This window comes from Enhydra lutris, unplaced genomic scaffold (genome assembly GCF_002288905.1).
Source record: "Enhydra lutris kenyoni isolate GAN:26980312 unplaced genomic scaffold, ASM228890v2 scaffoldscaffold31, whole genome shotgun sequence".
NCBI lineage: Eukaryota > Metazoa > Chordata > Mammalia > Carnivora > Mustelidae > Enhydra > Enhydra lutris.
Window position 1 is genome coordinate 2,456,735 of NW_019154115.1, and position 14,845 is coordinate 2,471,579.

General features: G+C 49.8%; 1 protein-coding gene across 4 annotated transcripts in view; it reads right to left on the reverse strand.

Annotated features, from left to right (window-relative positions):
• Positions 1–9,138: 9,138 nt before the first annotated feature.
• Positions 9,139–14,845, reverse strand: part of LOC111153280 (phosphopantothenoylcysteine decarboxylase) — a 30,220-nt gene continuing 24,513 nt past the window's right edge. For 2 of the 4 annotated variants that reach the window (XM_022512205.1, XM_022512207.1), the window contains 2 exons: positions 14,626–14,794; positions 9,139–14,191 (listed from right to left, as the gene is read on the reverse strand). In XM_022512205.1, the coding sequence (XP_022367913.1) occupies positions 14,106–14,191; positions 14,626–14,794 (255 nt within the window). In that variant the 3' untranslated portion in view covers positions 9,139–14,105. Of the gene's footprint in view, positions 14,795–14,845 lie in introns of all 4 variants that reach the window. The other 2 variants (XM_022512206.1, XM_022512203.1) reach the window with 1 other exon arrangement.

Sequence of the window (14,845 nt, forward strand, 5' to 3'; positions counted from 1 at the left end):
AACTTCCTTTTTAGTATATCTTATAAGATAGGTCTGTTAGTATCAAATTCTCTCAATTTTTATTTGGGAACGTCTTTATTTCACTTTCATTTTTGAAAGTTAGTTTTGCTAATATAAGATTCTTGGTTAACAGGTCTTTTTTTTTTTTTTCCTTTTAGCATCTTGAATATGTCATTCCTCCGCCTTCCAGCCTCTTTTGTATCTGATGAGAAGGCAGCTGATACTTTATTAGAGTTTCCTTGCACATGACAAGTCATTTTTCTCTTACTATTTTCAAGATTTTCTTTGTCCTTAATTTTCAAATGTTACTACAATGTGTGTGTGTTGGGGGGGGGGGGCGCCTGGGTGGCTCAGTTAGTTAAGCAACTGCCTTCAGCTCAGGTCATGATCCTGGAGTCCTGGGATCGAGTCCTGCATCGGGCTCCCTGCTCAGCAGGGAGTCTGCTTCTCCCTCTGACCCTCTCCCCTCTCATGCTCTCTCTCTCTCTCAAGTAAATAAATAAAATCTTTAAAACACACACACAATGTCTGTATGGACTTTTTCATGTTTATCCTACTTAGAGTTCATTAAGCATCTTAGATGTGTAGATTAATGTTTTTCATCAAATTTGGGAAGTTTTATTTCTTCAAATATTTTTTATGTTCTGTTCTTTTTCTCCCCTCTGATAGTCCTATTATGCTTATGTTGGTGCATTTAACAGTATCCCTCTTTTTCCTAAAACTCTGTTCATTTTTCTTAAATCTTTCTTCTCTATTTCAGATTGCATATTCTCCATCAATCTATCTTCAAGTTTGCTGATTCTTTCATCAGCTCACATCTACTATTGAGCCTTGCTAGCAGATTTTCCATTTCAGTTCTTATATTTTTCAACTTCAGAATGTTCTTTCTTATAATGTCTAGTCTATCTCTTTATCTATATTATCTATTTGATGAGATATTGTCATCATACCTTCTTTTACTTCCATATACAGGATTTCCTTTGGTTCTTTGAACATAATTTGTAATGACCCTTGTGAAGTCTTTGTTTGCTCTTTTTTTCTTGTGTATTAGTCTCACTTTCCTGTTTCTTTCCATGTCTCATAATTTCTGTTTAAAACCGTAGTTTATTTTTATTTACTATATAATAACATAAATGTATAATATATTAGCAATATAAAAATGCATTAACATTTTAGATAATATATTGCAGCAACTGGATACTAGCCTCTAATCCAGCACAGAGTTTCTTTCCTCTTGCAGTTTGCTTGTTTATTTATTTATGATTTGGCTGGACTATTTTGAAAAGTATTTCTTTTGCAGTGTGCATGGTCTGATGACACACCTAAAAGGCACAGCCTTGGACATGTGCACTGTCACCTTGGGATGAGAGTAGTTTTAAGAGGGCTTTGTCACTTTCCTTGACTTTTCAGTTAAGCTGTCTCTATTGGTATCCTGCCTTACTGTTAGTTTCCACTAATTGCTGACTGATTACTCTATCATTTTCAACAATGCCTATGGCATAAATTGCTTCACAGTCTAATCCAATTAAATTAAGCCCCTTTGCAGGGGCTGTCTTTTTTTTTTTTTTTTAAGATTTTATTTATTTATTTGACAGAGAGAGATCACAAGTAGGCAGAGAGGCAGGCAGAGAGAGAGGAAGGGAAGCAGGCTCCCTGCTGATCAGAGAGCCCGATGTGGAACTCGATCCCAGGACCCCGAGATCATGACCTGAGCTGAAGGCAGCAGCTTAACCCACTGAGCTACCCAGGCGCCCGCAGGGGCTATCTTTAAGGCTAGACATTGAGATTTGTTTTGAACCCAGAAGGGCTCTTCTCAAGGGTCTCTGCTTCTCTCTGACAAACTTCTACCTGGTTAAATAGTTTGTTTTTCTCATGGAGGTACCAGCTTTTTCTTCAGCTTACCACCAATATCTCCATTGTTTTTGACAGCATCCACAGGCTTGAATTTCTCCACTCTCTATTCCAAGTAAAGTCAATTTCCTTGGGGAGAGAATCAGAGTTCTGTTCTTAAGGTCTGCCTCCCTCCCTGTACAAAACCTCTGTGTCACTACTCTGAAGTGTGTGTCTTGGGGTGACACTCCTCCTTTATAAGGGTGCTGGGTTAGCCTCTAGTTTTCTAAGCTGCCGTCTCCTAGTGTGGAAACCCCATTCTATGAGTGAACTAGGGTGAAGATCAGGGCCTCCGTATTCTCAGCCTGCCATGCTTTGGGTAGAGCTTCCACCCTATGAGTTGAGGAAGTGTTGAGGTAGAAAGCCCCAGTCCCCTCAGCTACTGTTTTCTGGATTAGAACTTCTGCAACACAGGGGTAGGGGAAATGGAAATGCTGGTGGTCTGTCACCCCCGGGGACGATACAGTAGCCCTCAACTGGGAGCCAAAGCTAACAAGAACCCTGTGTTCTTGGCTGTCCCTGCCTAGGATGGAGCTTCTCATACAATGAGCTGGGAGGGGAGAGGAAGGAAGCAAGTCAGCTCAAATGCCACAGTTGCTTAGTCTTCTTACCAAGTTTTAGTAGATTTTCTTGAATAAATGTTTCTTTTTCGCTGTATGCCTTTAGAATAGTTTCTAAAGAATTTCATTTTCTGATTAAGTTTCATCAGTTATGGTTGTTTTATTAGGGAGAGGATCTGCAGAGTGCTTGTCACCATTCCAGAAATCATGTCCCTAAGATCTCTTAAATCCTGGTATTCTAAGATTGGTGAGAGGTTTAGCTTTGTTTTGTTTTCATCTACTGTGCTGGATAGTCAGTGGACTCTTTTTTTTTTTTTAAGATTTTATTTATTTGACAGAGAGAGACACAGTGAGAGAGGGAACACAAGCAGAAGGAGTGGAAGAGAGAGAAGCAGGCTTCCCACTGAGCAGGGAGCCCGATGTGGGGCTGGATCCCAGGACCCTGGGACCATGACCTGAGCCGAAGGCAGAGGCTTTAACCCACTGAGCCACCCAGTCACCCCAGTCAGTGGACTTTTGATCTGAAAATGTTTATTGTGGGTTTTGGTGGCACATAAATATAGATACATGGTATCTATCTATATATATAAGATATGTATCTATATGTATATATCTATCTTCCACCCCACAGTTGTCTCTGTCCTCTCTTTCAGGAAACGGAATCAGTCAGATAGTCAATCTCAGATTGAACTTATTTTCGTATCTCTTGTATTCTATTATCTATTGCTGTTTCTTTCTGTTTGACTTTCTGAAAGATTTCCTTGATTATCTTTTCTATCACTTAACTTTACTTCTCCTTCCCCTCCTTGTGGCATCTCATTCTTGTTTCAGGATGCAATATATATATAATTTATATATATATATATATATATATATATAGAGAGAGAGAGAGAGAGAGAGAGCGCAAGAGAGAGCGCTATATATATATAGCAATATATATATATATATAGAGAGAGAGAGAGAGAGCAAGAGTGGGAGGGGCAAAGGGGGAGAGAGAGAGAATCTCAAGCAGACTCCAAGCTGAGTGCAGAGCCTGACCCAGTGGCTCAATCCCAGGACCCTGAGATCATGCCCTGAGCTGAAACCTAGAGTCAGACACTTAACCGACTGCTCCCCCCAGGCACCTCAGGATGCCATATTTCTTCTGGTCTCTCTGAGATTATCGATAGTTTCTTTGAGGTTTTCTTCTGCCCTTTGCAGCATCTTCATTTCTGAAAGCTCTGTTTCTGAGTTTCTTTTTCCTGTTGTTTTGGCTTCTCTTACATGTTAAGGCTTCCCTCCAATGTCTGGAGATTATGGCTCTTTGTTTTGGGGCTAGACATCCCAACCTGATGGTGTGTTCATGGCACCTGAAGATCACTTTCCATGGAGGACAGAGTGAGCCAGTTTTGCAGTCAGTCACATCTCCACATCTTCCTGCTTCTTGACTCTGATTGAGTAAATCCCCTGAGCATCAGTTTCTCTTCTAGTAAAATAAGGATAATAATAAACCCTTACAGATCCCAGCCTTTCCCATTCACAAATTGATCTAGGATAGTTTAGTTAATCCTTACCATCTGCATTGAACACTGATGCGCAGTTCTCCTTATTTTCTCCCTCCTTTCCTATCTGACATCATATGCTCGTGATCACGCCTCTACCAATTATGGAGGGACAGGCCACCCCTGTTAATAAGACTTTGCCATCATGCTGCCTTAAGCAGAGTGGTTAATAAGACAAATTTCCTCCAGGAATTTTTCCCTGAAACCCCCCTTTCGCCTTCACAAAATTAGGCCCTCTCAGAGTGTTCTGTACTTTTCTTTCTAGGTGCTTATCAGAGGGTTTCCTCTTCCGTATCTGATAAAGGTCCATCTCTAGTGCTAGATAGCTAGCCCCTGAGGGCAGGGAGCACACCTGCTTCTGCTCCTCTCAGTAGCCCATCCCCAACACTGAGCACAGTGCCTGGCAGGAGGTGTCTGTACAATAAAGAGGGATGGAGGGAATGAATGAATGAGGCGCAGTGTTATTGATTAGGCCGAGCCCCTCTGTTGCCGCACTGCTCCATCCCGCCCAGCTGGCGCAAGAGGAAGTATTCCAGCATGGCCACCAACCAGATTATGCCTTCGGTGATCACTTCTCCTTTCTGAGCCTCAGTTTACTCACCAGTAAAATGGGGATGGTAACAGTATCCACCTCACAGGATGATAGATGAAATAGTCATGGGGGCAAAGAACCCAATACACGATGCTCAGAACACGAGTCTCCTTGCTGGGACACAGGTGAGAGGGGCGTGTGCACAGCCTCGGACCTCCAACAGGTAGGTCCTTGTCCCCCATGCAGGGGCCCCTCTGCTGCAGGCCCAAAGCAGTGGTGGAAGGGAAGAGGCTGTCCTCATGGAGAGAGCTGCTCTGGGAATTCTCTACTCTGGTTCAGGACTGTCTTCGCTGTCAGATGGCCTCAGAGCCTCTTTGTCCTCAGGATCACAGGGAAAGGGCACACTGGACTGTCTGCATTTGCTGAACAAGCAAGCAAGCAGAGGCTCTGAGCCCCAGCTACACGGGGCACCCTCACCTACCCTGGGCCTGGCCGATGCCCCTCGCAGAGGACTCTGGGAGCCAGGGGACTCTGGCTGTGCCTCAGGCTTGCTGGGGCGAGGGGTCCACGTCCTTGCCCTCTCTGTGCCTTGCCAGCTTGCTCTGTTAGAAAGGGGTTTTCTGGGGTGCCTGGGTGGCTCAGTGGGTTAAAGCCTCTGCCTTCGGCTCAGGTCATGATCCCAGGGTGCTGGGATTGAGCCCCGCGTCGGGCTCTCTGCTTAGGAGGGAGCCTGCTTCCCTTCCTCTCTCTCTGCCTGCCTCTCTGCCTTCGTGTGATCTCTGTCAAATAAATATATTAAAATCTTTTTTAAAAAAATAAAAAAGAATGGGGTTTTCCTTTTTCTCATGTCCCTTTCCTGGAAACACCACCAGGGATAAATAAATGGAGAAACACTGACATGAACCAGACTTGTGCCTGGCGGGTCTTAGCTCCCTCTCTGTGAGATGAGACTGTCAGCCAAGGCTATTTCTGGGTGGAAGGGAAGGGGGGCACTGGCCCGTGGGCCATCAGAAAAATGACTCTGTCCTCAAGGGGCTTGCACTTGAGGCATCAGTGAGAACGCCTGAAGCATCTTCAGGACACATTTAAAGCCACAAGTTGCACAACCCGGTAACTGAGTTTTCACAGACTCTTCCAAGGGCTGTACAGGTAAGCCCCTGCTGCCTGCTCCAGCCGCCCTGGACCATTCCTTCTCAAACTAAACCACTTTGCTTTAGGCTCTGCAGGATGGGATTCCTCCCGCCTCCACCCACCACATCCAATCTCGAAGCCAGATCCAGAGTCGGGGTCAGATGGGTCAGCCAGCCCCAGGCCTCTGCACATACTCTGCACCCCGCTCCTGCCCACCCCATTGGACCTCTTTGCTAATGCCTATCCTACTCTTAGAATCCGGCGCTGGAAAGCCTCCTTAAGAGCTCCTCACTCATCAGAGCGCCCCTGCAGGCTGGGGAGGTGGTCCAGTAAGAGCCCCCTTCGCACCCCAGGATTACTCGCTCCCACCCCTTACCCCTGCCCTGGGCTAGTCTATCTGCTCTTCTGTCTACTTCACTGAACTGGAAGTGTCTTGAGGTCAGGGCTGGGCCTTGGGCCAGGACAGTGTCTGGACACAAAGTTGGAAAGATGCATGAATGGGAGGAGGCTGGGCATGTGTTGGGGTTCAGGTACCCAGGAACTCACTATACTTTCCACTCAACTTTGCTGTGAACCTAAAAAGTAAAGCCTATTTGTTTGTTTGGTTTTTTGTCTTTTTCTTTTTAATTTTTAAATGAATGAAGAAACCCAATCGGCCTTTGATGACGCAACAGTGCCAGCCCTGCCCATCCACCTGTGATGCAACATGCCCAGGGGTCTGCAAAGGCCATCTGACCTTTGCCCTGGGCTCTCCATGTCTGCTGCTGACCCACTCCTGGGAGACCAGCCGGGTTGGTGGATATAGGAGGAACCAACCGCAAGGCTCACAAACCCTCCCCCCATGCATGATCGGACCCACCCTCTGCCCCATGACCTAAGTATTCCTGCATCCCAGACGACTGCAGTCTCTTTGGGAGTCCTAGAAGGACAGAGCTGGAGCCCGTAGCCCGGAGGGGCCAATCCTGGCTCCAGGAGACACACTAGGAGAGTTCTCAGCGTTCCTGTTCACCAATGGTAGAAATGGGGCAACTCAGTGAAGACTTTTTTCCCCCTCAGAAATTCCCTGCCTTGGCCACCGTTCCCCTGGAGGTCCAGGACAACCAGGGAATGCAACCGAAGCCTTTGGGGCCTCCGCCCTGTCCCAGCCCCCCACCACACCCTCACTCACCTGCTGTTCCTCCAGTGGGTCTCGTCGTCTGGTGGTCCTCCAAGGGCTCTAGGCCTGAGAGGCAGCAAGGGCTTGGAGCCAACCCATGCTCTCCCGCTTCAAAGCTGTGGATCCCTGAGGAAGTTAAGCCTCAGTGTGTTCATCTGCCAATTGGGCCATCCCACCCTAGGGATGGCCATGAGGATTACAGTAAAAATGGCAGCAGTCACTTCTGAGCAGTACTTCCTCCTGCGGCTCTGCGCAGAAGGTGACCACGCACCCTGGTTTACCCTGGCCAGCCCCTGTTGATGCCTGTGCTCCTGATGTGTTCATTGTCCCCTTTTACTCCCTCAGAAGAGCTCACTCTAGATGACAAAGTGAGCTTACTGGCCCCTCTTCACATTCCCAACACAGGCCCAGCCTGTGCACACAGTGCCCACTTGGCTCTCCCCTCTGAGAGGCCTTATCTTGGTTTGTAGTTCTCTCTGAGCCTCAGATTCTTGATTTTAATGGGAAAGCAATGCCTATCCTGAAGGATGGTGAGAAGGACGAAATAAGGAAGGCAAAGCACACACCAGGGGCCGGATAGAAGCATGAGTTCCCTCCAAGAGCCTTCTCTCCCCAGTTCCCGTCATGCCAATTTCCCAAGAGCAGAGCTCCAGAGCTCGACTTCTCCCCTGCCGAGAGAGTGATTTGTGGAAGTTACAGGTAACATATGAAATACCAAGCTGTGCTCTTTCCAAGAGTGCAAGAAATGATCTTCACCCCCACCCCCAAGCTCCCCTGCAGGCTCTGGGGGGCACCCCAGCCTCTCCTCCCTGCGTGCATGCCTGAGCTGGCTGCTTCCGAGCACTCACCCACAGGGAGTGAAGGCGCCTTTGAACTCTCCCCACTTTTTCAGGAATCCAGAGGCCCAAAAGGGAGTTTGTTGGGCCTCCAATCCCCGGGGACCTGCTATCTGGGTCAGCAGGCAAAGACTGTGTAACTTCAGCGGATAAAGCCACCATGAGACCAGCCGGTTGCACCAAGGGAATAACACGGTCTCAGATCATAGCTGGATTAGCAGCACGTCCTCCAAAGGCCCCGAAGCCCCAGTCTCCGTGCCTCTTGCCCTCACACCCACCCACTCCTGACATTCCTTTGCTGTTAGACCACTGGCAGCTCCGGCCCAATCCTTGCCTTGCCCCAGGTAGTACCAAACCCGCCTTGACGATCGTAGAAGGCTTGGTTCCACCAGGAAGCTTCTGGTGTAAACAACCTGTCAGTCACTGGGATCTGATTCCAGGCCTCTTTGTTCCGAGGCATCTGCGTGACATTTCAGATTTTTGTGCTGCCCCAGAAACCGCAATGTATGTCTGAGGGAAGCTATGGGAGGAAAAAGGTAATGAGGCAGCAGCTAAATTGAACTCAAAAAAACTAAAAACTAAAACTAAAACTAAAACAAACAAAAAAAAAACAGGTATCTGGTGGTAGTCGTGGTGTGTGGTAGACAGAGTGTTTCAAGGAACCCCGGCACCGTACAGGCTCACGAAGGGGGTAGCGCTGGTTCTGCGGCAACAGTCTCCACGGAGGTGGCTCCTGGGCAGAGAAACTGGCTGGGGGGACCCTCACCGTCCCATCTGTAAGGTGGGTTAGACTAGCTAGCTCCATCACGAAGCTGGGGCGTCAGGATGGTGGAATGAGATCAAGCAAATCTAACGGGACAGGGAACACGTAACCCACGTATGTAACCCGAATAGAATGAGGGCTCCAGGTGGTTCGGTCCTGCACAGTCCCACTCAGAATGCACACACACGGGCCAAGGAATTTAAAAGGAACCTCAATCCTTATACAGGTCTCTCTTTTTTTTTTTTTTAAAGATTTTATTTATTTATTTGACAGATGGAGATCACAAGTAGGCAGAGGCAGAGAGAGAGGAGGAAGCAGTCTCCCCGCTGAGCAGAGAGCCTGATGCGGGGCTCGATCCCAGGACCCCGGGATCATGACCCGAGCCAAAGGCAGAGGCCTCAACCCACTAAGCCACCCAGGCGCCCCGTTATACGGGTCTCTTGAAGAACTTTGACGTGTGTCCAACTCACCATCCTCAGCAACATTCCTCAAACCCTCCATCTTTTTTTTTTTTTTAAGATTTTATTTATTTATTTGACAGACAGAGATCACAAATGGGCAGAGAGTCAGGCAGAGAGAGAGGGGGAAGCAGGCTCCCTGTGGAGCAGAGAGCCCCATGCGGGGCTCGATCCCAGGACCCTGGGAATCAAGACCTGAGCCGAAGGCAGCGGCTTAACCCACTGAGCCACCCAGGTGCCCCACACCTCCATCTTTTTTAACACTCCCCAGCAGCTCGAAAACTGTGAAGCCAGCTCTCAAACTGTACCCCAACTCCCAGGCTCTGCTGCCACCCCCTCCACTCAGGCCTCTCTCCACTCTTCCTTACGGAGTTCATGGAGTCTCTGTTCTGGGCTTTAATTTCTCTCCCCCTTCGCCCAGTACCAGAATTTACCTCACAAAGGAGACACAACACAAAAAGCAAGACTCCCTGCCCCCTCTTCCCATCTCCTCAGTTCTGTTGGCTCCGTCTGTTTTTCCTACTTCCACACCACAGAATGCCCAGGAACCATGAGGGCAGACTAAACAATCCTGAGGGAAAAAAAACTGTGGTAAGCAAAGCAAAATTCTTTTTAGTGGGTGGCACAAGGGACTGGTAATAAATCTTGAGGCAACACACACACAGTTGTCATTAAGTGCCCCCCTCCAACCCAGCCCCACACCCTCCAGCCACAGGACAGTTGTTCTTACGCTTTCTAATCCTGGATTTTTGTCATATCGTCACTCACTTTTACACCCCCTTCCTCCCCAGGTCTGGCCAAGGCCTTCAGCACAGCCTCGCTTCCCCTGCTTAGTGTGGCTTCCTCCCCAACTCCAGCGTCTCAGTCCTCCAGTCTGTCCTGGGAACCACACAGCTGACCTCTGTCACACTCCCCATTCTCCTCGCTCCCCTTCTGAACCTCCCCAGGTCCTTAGCCCCTGAAGCCCAAGTTCCTATCCAGGTGTCCCACATCAAGCACAGGCAGCACGTCTCCAGCCTTCCTGTCCTCTTGTCCCTTCACTCGCCCTCCAGGAAGCATGGGCGTGAGCTCTGCACCCTTCAACAGGCCCAGCCTTCCTACTTCTCAATTCTGAGCCACACACTGAGTCTGTACCACACAGTCTCACGTTCAATTCTCATGGTAATTTGATTGTTTTAAGGCCTTGGGTTTTCTTCCCATAAGACCATAAGCTGCTTGAAATCAGGGGTCTCAGGATTCTAAGGAGCATCCAGGGTCCTCTATGAGCTCATGACAGGAAAAACAGACCCATTCTTACTCCAGATGCCCCTGCCAAGCCTTTTGCATTAACTCTCTGCCAAGTCATTTTTAGGAACTTCTGGATGAAGGACAAAAGGAACCCTTTTTAAAATGTGTGTATTTACTGCCTGTGTGGTTAATAGACTCATCTGCCTCACAACTTAAGATGGTCTCCCACCTCTCTCAACCTCCCACCTTTCTCCACCATTTGCTGCCAAGTGCCAAACAATGGACTGACTGGTTTCTTGTTTATTTTTCCATAGGTGTTCGATGCACCTGCAAGCCAATGGGAACACAGCCTCCTTTCCGCCCCTCACTTGTTTTGCACACAAGCTAACATGCAACAGACATTGTTCTGCGTCTCGCATTTTCTGTTTAGCAATGTTGTCTTGGACGGCATCCCATGGGGCACCTAGACGGCTTCCTCACTCTCATCTTGTGGCTGCCTGGTGTCCCTGTGTAGGGGCAACCGTAACTGATGCAACCGGTCTCCAGTTGTGAGATAGTGAGGGTGTTCCGAGCCTTTTACCAGCTTGTACGATGCTGTAATAAACAGCCTTATTCAGACATAATGTCCTATATGCCAGCCTTTTTGTGGGACTAATCCCTGGAAGTAGAATTGCTGGGTGAAAGAGCAAAGGACATACATGATTTTGATGGATATTTCCAGATTGTTCTCCAGCGAGGTTGTAGCAAACCTGCAGACCTGCTATTGAGGTAGCAGGTGCCAGTCCCCTGGCCCTCACCAATCTAACAGACAGAAACCTCCGCGGGGGTGCAGTCTGCTTTGCGTCACTCTCCCTGTGAATGTGGTTGAGTAGCTTTTCACGTTTAAGAGCCTTGTGGCGGGTGTGCATTTGTGTGTGTGCATGCGGATAAACACGTGGACTTGATCTTTTTATCCTCTGCTCACTTTTCTTTTGTATTCTTGGTCTTTTGGGAATCAACGTATAGCTCTTTATATCTTAGAGGAATTAGTCCTTTGTTACATGAGCTGCCGATAATTTCCCACTTATGTTTGTTTTTTGACCTTGCCTTTGGGCTATTGCTAGGTGGAATTGTTTATTTTTCTGTAGGCAAATTTATCAGTCTTTGCTTTTACAGCTCCTAGGTTGTGTGTCTTGCTCAGAAAGGAGGACTGCCCCTCCTCCCCCCACCACACACACACACACATCTTTTTTTTTGTCAGTTCAAGCTTGGAATGGCATACCAGGCTTTGTGAGGAACAGGCCAACTCCTGTCCTCCAGGAGATCCCTGTTTACAAAGCAAACAGGCAACTGCAATTCTGTGTTATAATAAAGAAGAGGGGGCACCATGGGAAACTGGGCAAGGACCACTCGATCTAGCCTGAGCCAGCCAGGAAAGGCTTTCCAAAAGAGGTGGCACCCAGGTATATCCGAGGCATGAGTACATAACCTGGAGTCAGCCAGATGAAGAACAGGGGTCAGCCAGGCCAAGCGGCAGCAGGTGCAAAGGTAAGAAGCAACAGGGCTCTGTCAAGGCTGCCCAGTCGGGCAAGGGGATGGGGAGCCTTGCATGGTGGCATGTAACAGGGGTGGAGCTGGAAAGGTAGGCAGGGGCCGGTTCATGGAGGGCCAAGTTGAGTACGGCCCAGGAGTCAGGGCCTTACCCTGAGGCAGTGGGGAGAAATCACAGGATCACAGAAGAGCTAGACGCAGCCCAGTGTGGGGCCAGGCCCTGGCTTGGAGACTTGCGCCTCTCACTCCGCAGTAGCCACAGCAGCCCAGAGAGGCTCCAGACTGCCGAACGAGAGAGAGTGTGAGTTTCAGACCCAAATGTTCAGTTTTGTCAAACTTCCAGAATTCAATAAAAGTAATGAGAGAAACTAGCATCTTCTCTGAGAAATACTTCTAACTTCTATGCCGACCACTTTCAGAGCTCTGACTCTTGGTGGGGCGAGCTGTGCCCCTCATTCCTCTGCAGCTAGGGCCAGGCAGGAGCAGCCTGACGCTGTTCTCTCAACTCCAGCGTCAGGGACTCAGGGGACACCCAGGCTCTTCAGGCCCAGCACCAGCCCATTCATCCAGACCCCAGTTCAAAATGTGCAACGGGGATACAGGATTGCTGTGACAGAGTGGCACACCCCAGGGATGGAGCCTCCAGCTGGCCCACATCCACGGGGGACATCTCTCCTTCCAGCCAACAACCTCCCTGGTCCCCCTCTGAGAAGCCACAGCTGCCTGCAGATGTGCCAGCGAGAGGCCTATCAGCCTCTCTGCTCCTATAGCCCTCAAGAACCGGCATCGTGCAGCAGGTCTGCTGGGCAGCTGTCTTCCCTGAAGTGCCCAGCACAAGGTTTTGCATACAGTAAGCACTCAGTAAATGGTAGCAGTTTGTTAAACCTGGAGAGCCTCAATACTCATTAATAGGTTGCTGAGGGAAAGAAAGGGCAATGTGGACACCAGGGATGCTGGGAACCACTGTAAGAACGACTTTGGGATTGTCTCTGGATTTCAGCTATCCAGGCCCTCCCCATCCCCCAACTTCAAACCTGCCAAAGAGGTTGGTGTGCGATGCTACGCTTTGAAGTGGATTTTCTTTATTGACCTCGGATTATTTTATCCCAAAGGGTCACCTGATTAAGTCAAAATAAAGGCTCGTGGAGGTTTGGAAGCCCTGGTCCCAGCCAGGAGGCTTACTGGTGCCCCTCAAAGGTTAATCTCTACCCTCAGGGGTTCAGGGGCATGCATGGAGTGCCCACACACCCCCCAGGCCTGGCAGGCAGGAAGCCAGCCCCAACCTCAGCTCCAAATAGGCACACAAGCCCCTCCCCGATGTAGCCACCGGGCAGCCGTGAGGTCAGAGACAGGGTGGTGGGGTTTTCTAGGGCAGAACATGTTTCTCTCTGGAGTCTACTTCCCACACTCCTGTGTGCCACAGGGTGGGGTTGAAGGGGAGGCACAAGACACCCAGGTCCCAGTCTCAGGTGCAGCAAAGCTGATGAGGACATCAGGAAGCAAGGACAGGTTCCAACCCTGCCGGCTGTGTGGCTGTCATTTGCATAAAGGCCCCGTCAGCTTAGGGCTGGGGATTTTACTTCTCCCAAAATGAGAGGATCTGTTTCAGTAAATGTTAAGCAAAGCTCACTGGTAAGATATGTATTTGGCTTTAACTTCCCTTTAGTTGACATTTACTATGTAAGAGGCAGGGAGGTGGGTATCTTGTACACATAACCTCGTTTAATCCTCTCAACTCCATGAGGGCAGGATAACCGAGATGCGGAAAGCCAGAGTCAGAAAGGCTGAGCCCTGAGCCATGGTCCCACTGCTAGCACATGGCAGAGCTGGGATTTCAACTAGGGTCTGTCGGGCTTCTGAGTCCTCAACCGCCCATATGAGCTTGGCAGGAAGACACGCCAGTCCGTTGTCAGCCCTGACCCTTCCCCAGCCACACCAAGCAATGCCCCTGATCTCCGAGACCACAGACAGAGGTAAAGGAAGGACACAGACTCCTAAAGGTCACTCTTTATTCCCCAGTCAGCAACCCCCTCGCCCCACCGATCTCACCGCATGGTTTATGGAGACTCTCAGTGTCTTACCAATCACAGGCTGCCCTGACTGCACAGTGCCCGGGCAGCCCACCAAGGAGCTGAAGCGGCTCCCAGGCACCAGGGAGAATCAAGGTTTCTCCGTCATCCCTCAGTCCCCCTCCCAGAGCACAGGGACGTACAGTAGCCTGCTGTGCCAATCCCAGGGAAAGGTAAGGAGGGTCTTAGAAAGCAGGCATCTCTCAGCTGGAAAGAAGTTGGGGCCTGGGCCTTTGGTCTCATTGAACCTGAGGCCAGTCAGGCCCCCAGGGAGGCTCTGGAGCAGGCCCAGGCCAGACCCCCCAGTAAACACAGGAGTCTTCACCATATTATGCCAATGTCCACCTTCTTCATAAATTTGGCCTGAAAACACGCTGGGTGCAGAGTGATACACATGACAGAAATCCTGGGTTCAACTCTGCTGAGAGCCACCATGCTGGAAGAGGACTTCTTTCACTTTGTCCACAATGGTGCCCACCTCGGCCATGGCCCCCAGACCTAGGGAGTAAGGTTCTGCTATGGCCTGCAGACTGAGGCAAGGGCCCAGCCCCCAGCCACCCTGCTCAATGCTCCCCTGAGTGCTCCACCCAAAGCCCAATGATTGAAGGCCAGGACCATGTCTGCAGGAGCCAGACCCATCTAATCCCTTCTAAGGCACCCCCAGGTCAGGCCCCAGGAAGAGTCGCAGGAGCCGTCCAGAATTGCACATGGGCTGTGTGCCAGGGACACCAGGCACCTGACATCTCATTTAATCCTCCCAAGTCTGAGAGGAATCATGACTTCCATTTCCCAGACAAGAAAACTGAGCCCAGAGAACAGTTCTGCCCGAGGTCACAACAGACTGCGATGCCGACCCAGATCTGACCCCGGAGCTGAGCCCTTCTGCGACCCAGGGCCACGGGGAGGGGCCATGAGCCTGGCCAGGTGCGCACCTTGGTCTCCGCACACCAACTGCTTGGCCACACAAGGTATCTCAACATAGCCGAAGGCCTTGAGCTGGCCCAGCTGCTGAGCAGTGATGGGATGCTCCCACATGACGGTGTTCATCGCAGGGCAGAAGAGCAGGGGTTTGCGGCAGTCCCAGGCTCGGATGACACAGGTCTGTGGAGAAGGGCCAGGGTGTGGCAGGCAGGTGCCTGCTGCTCTGCCTGC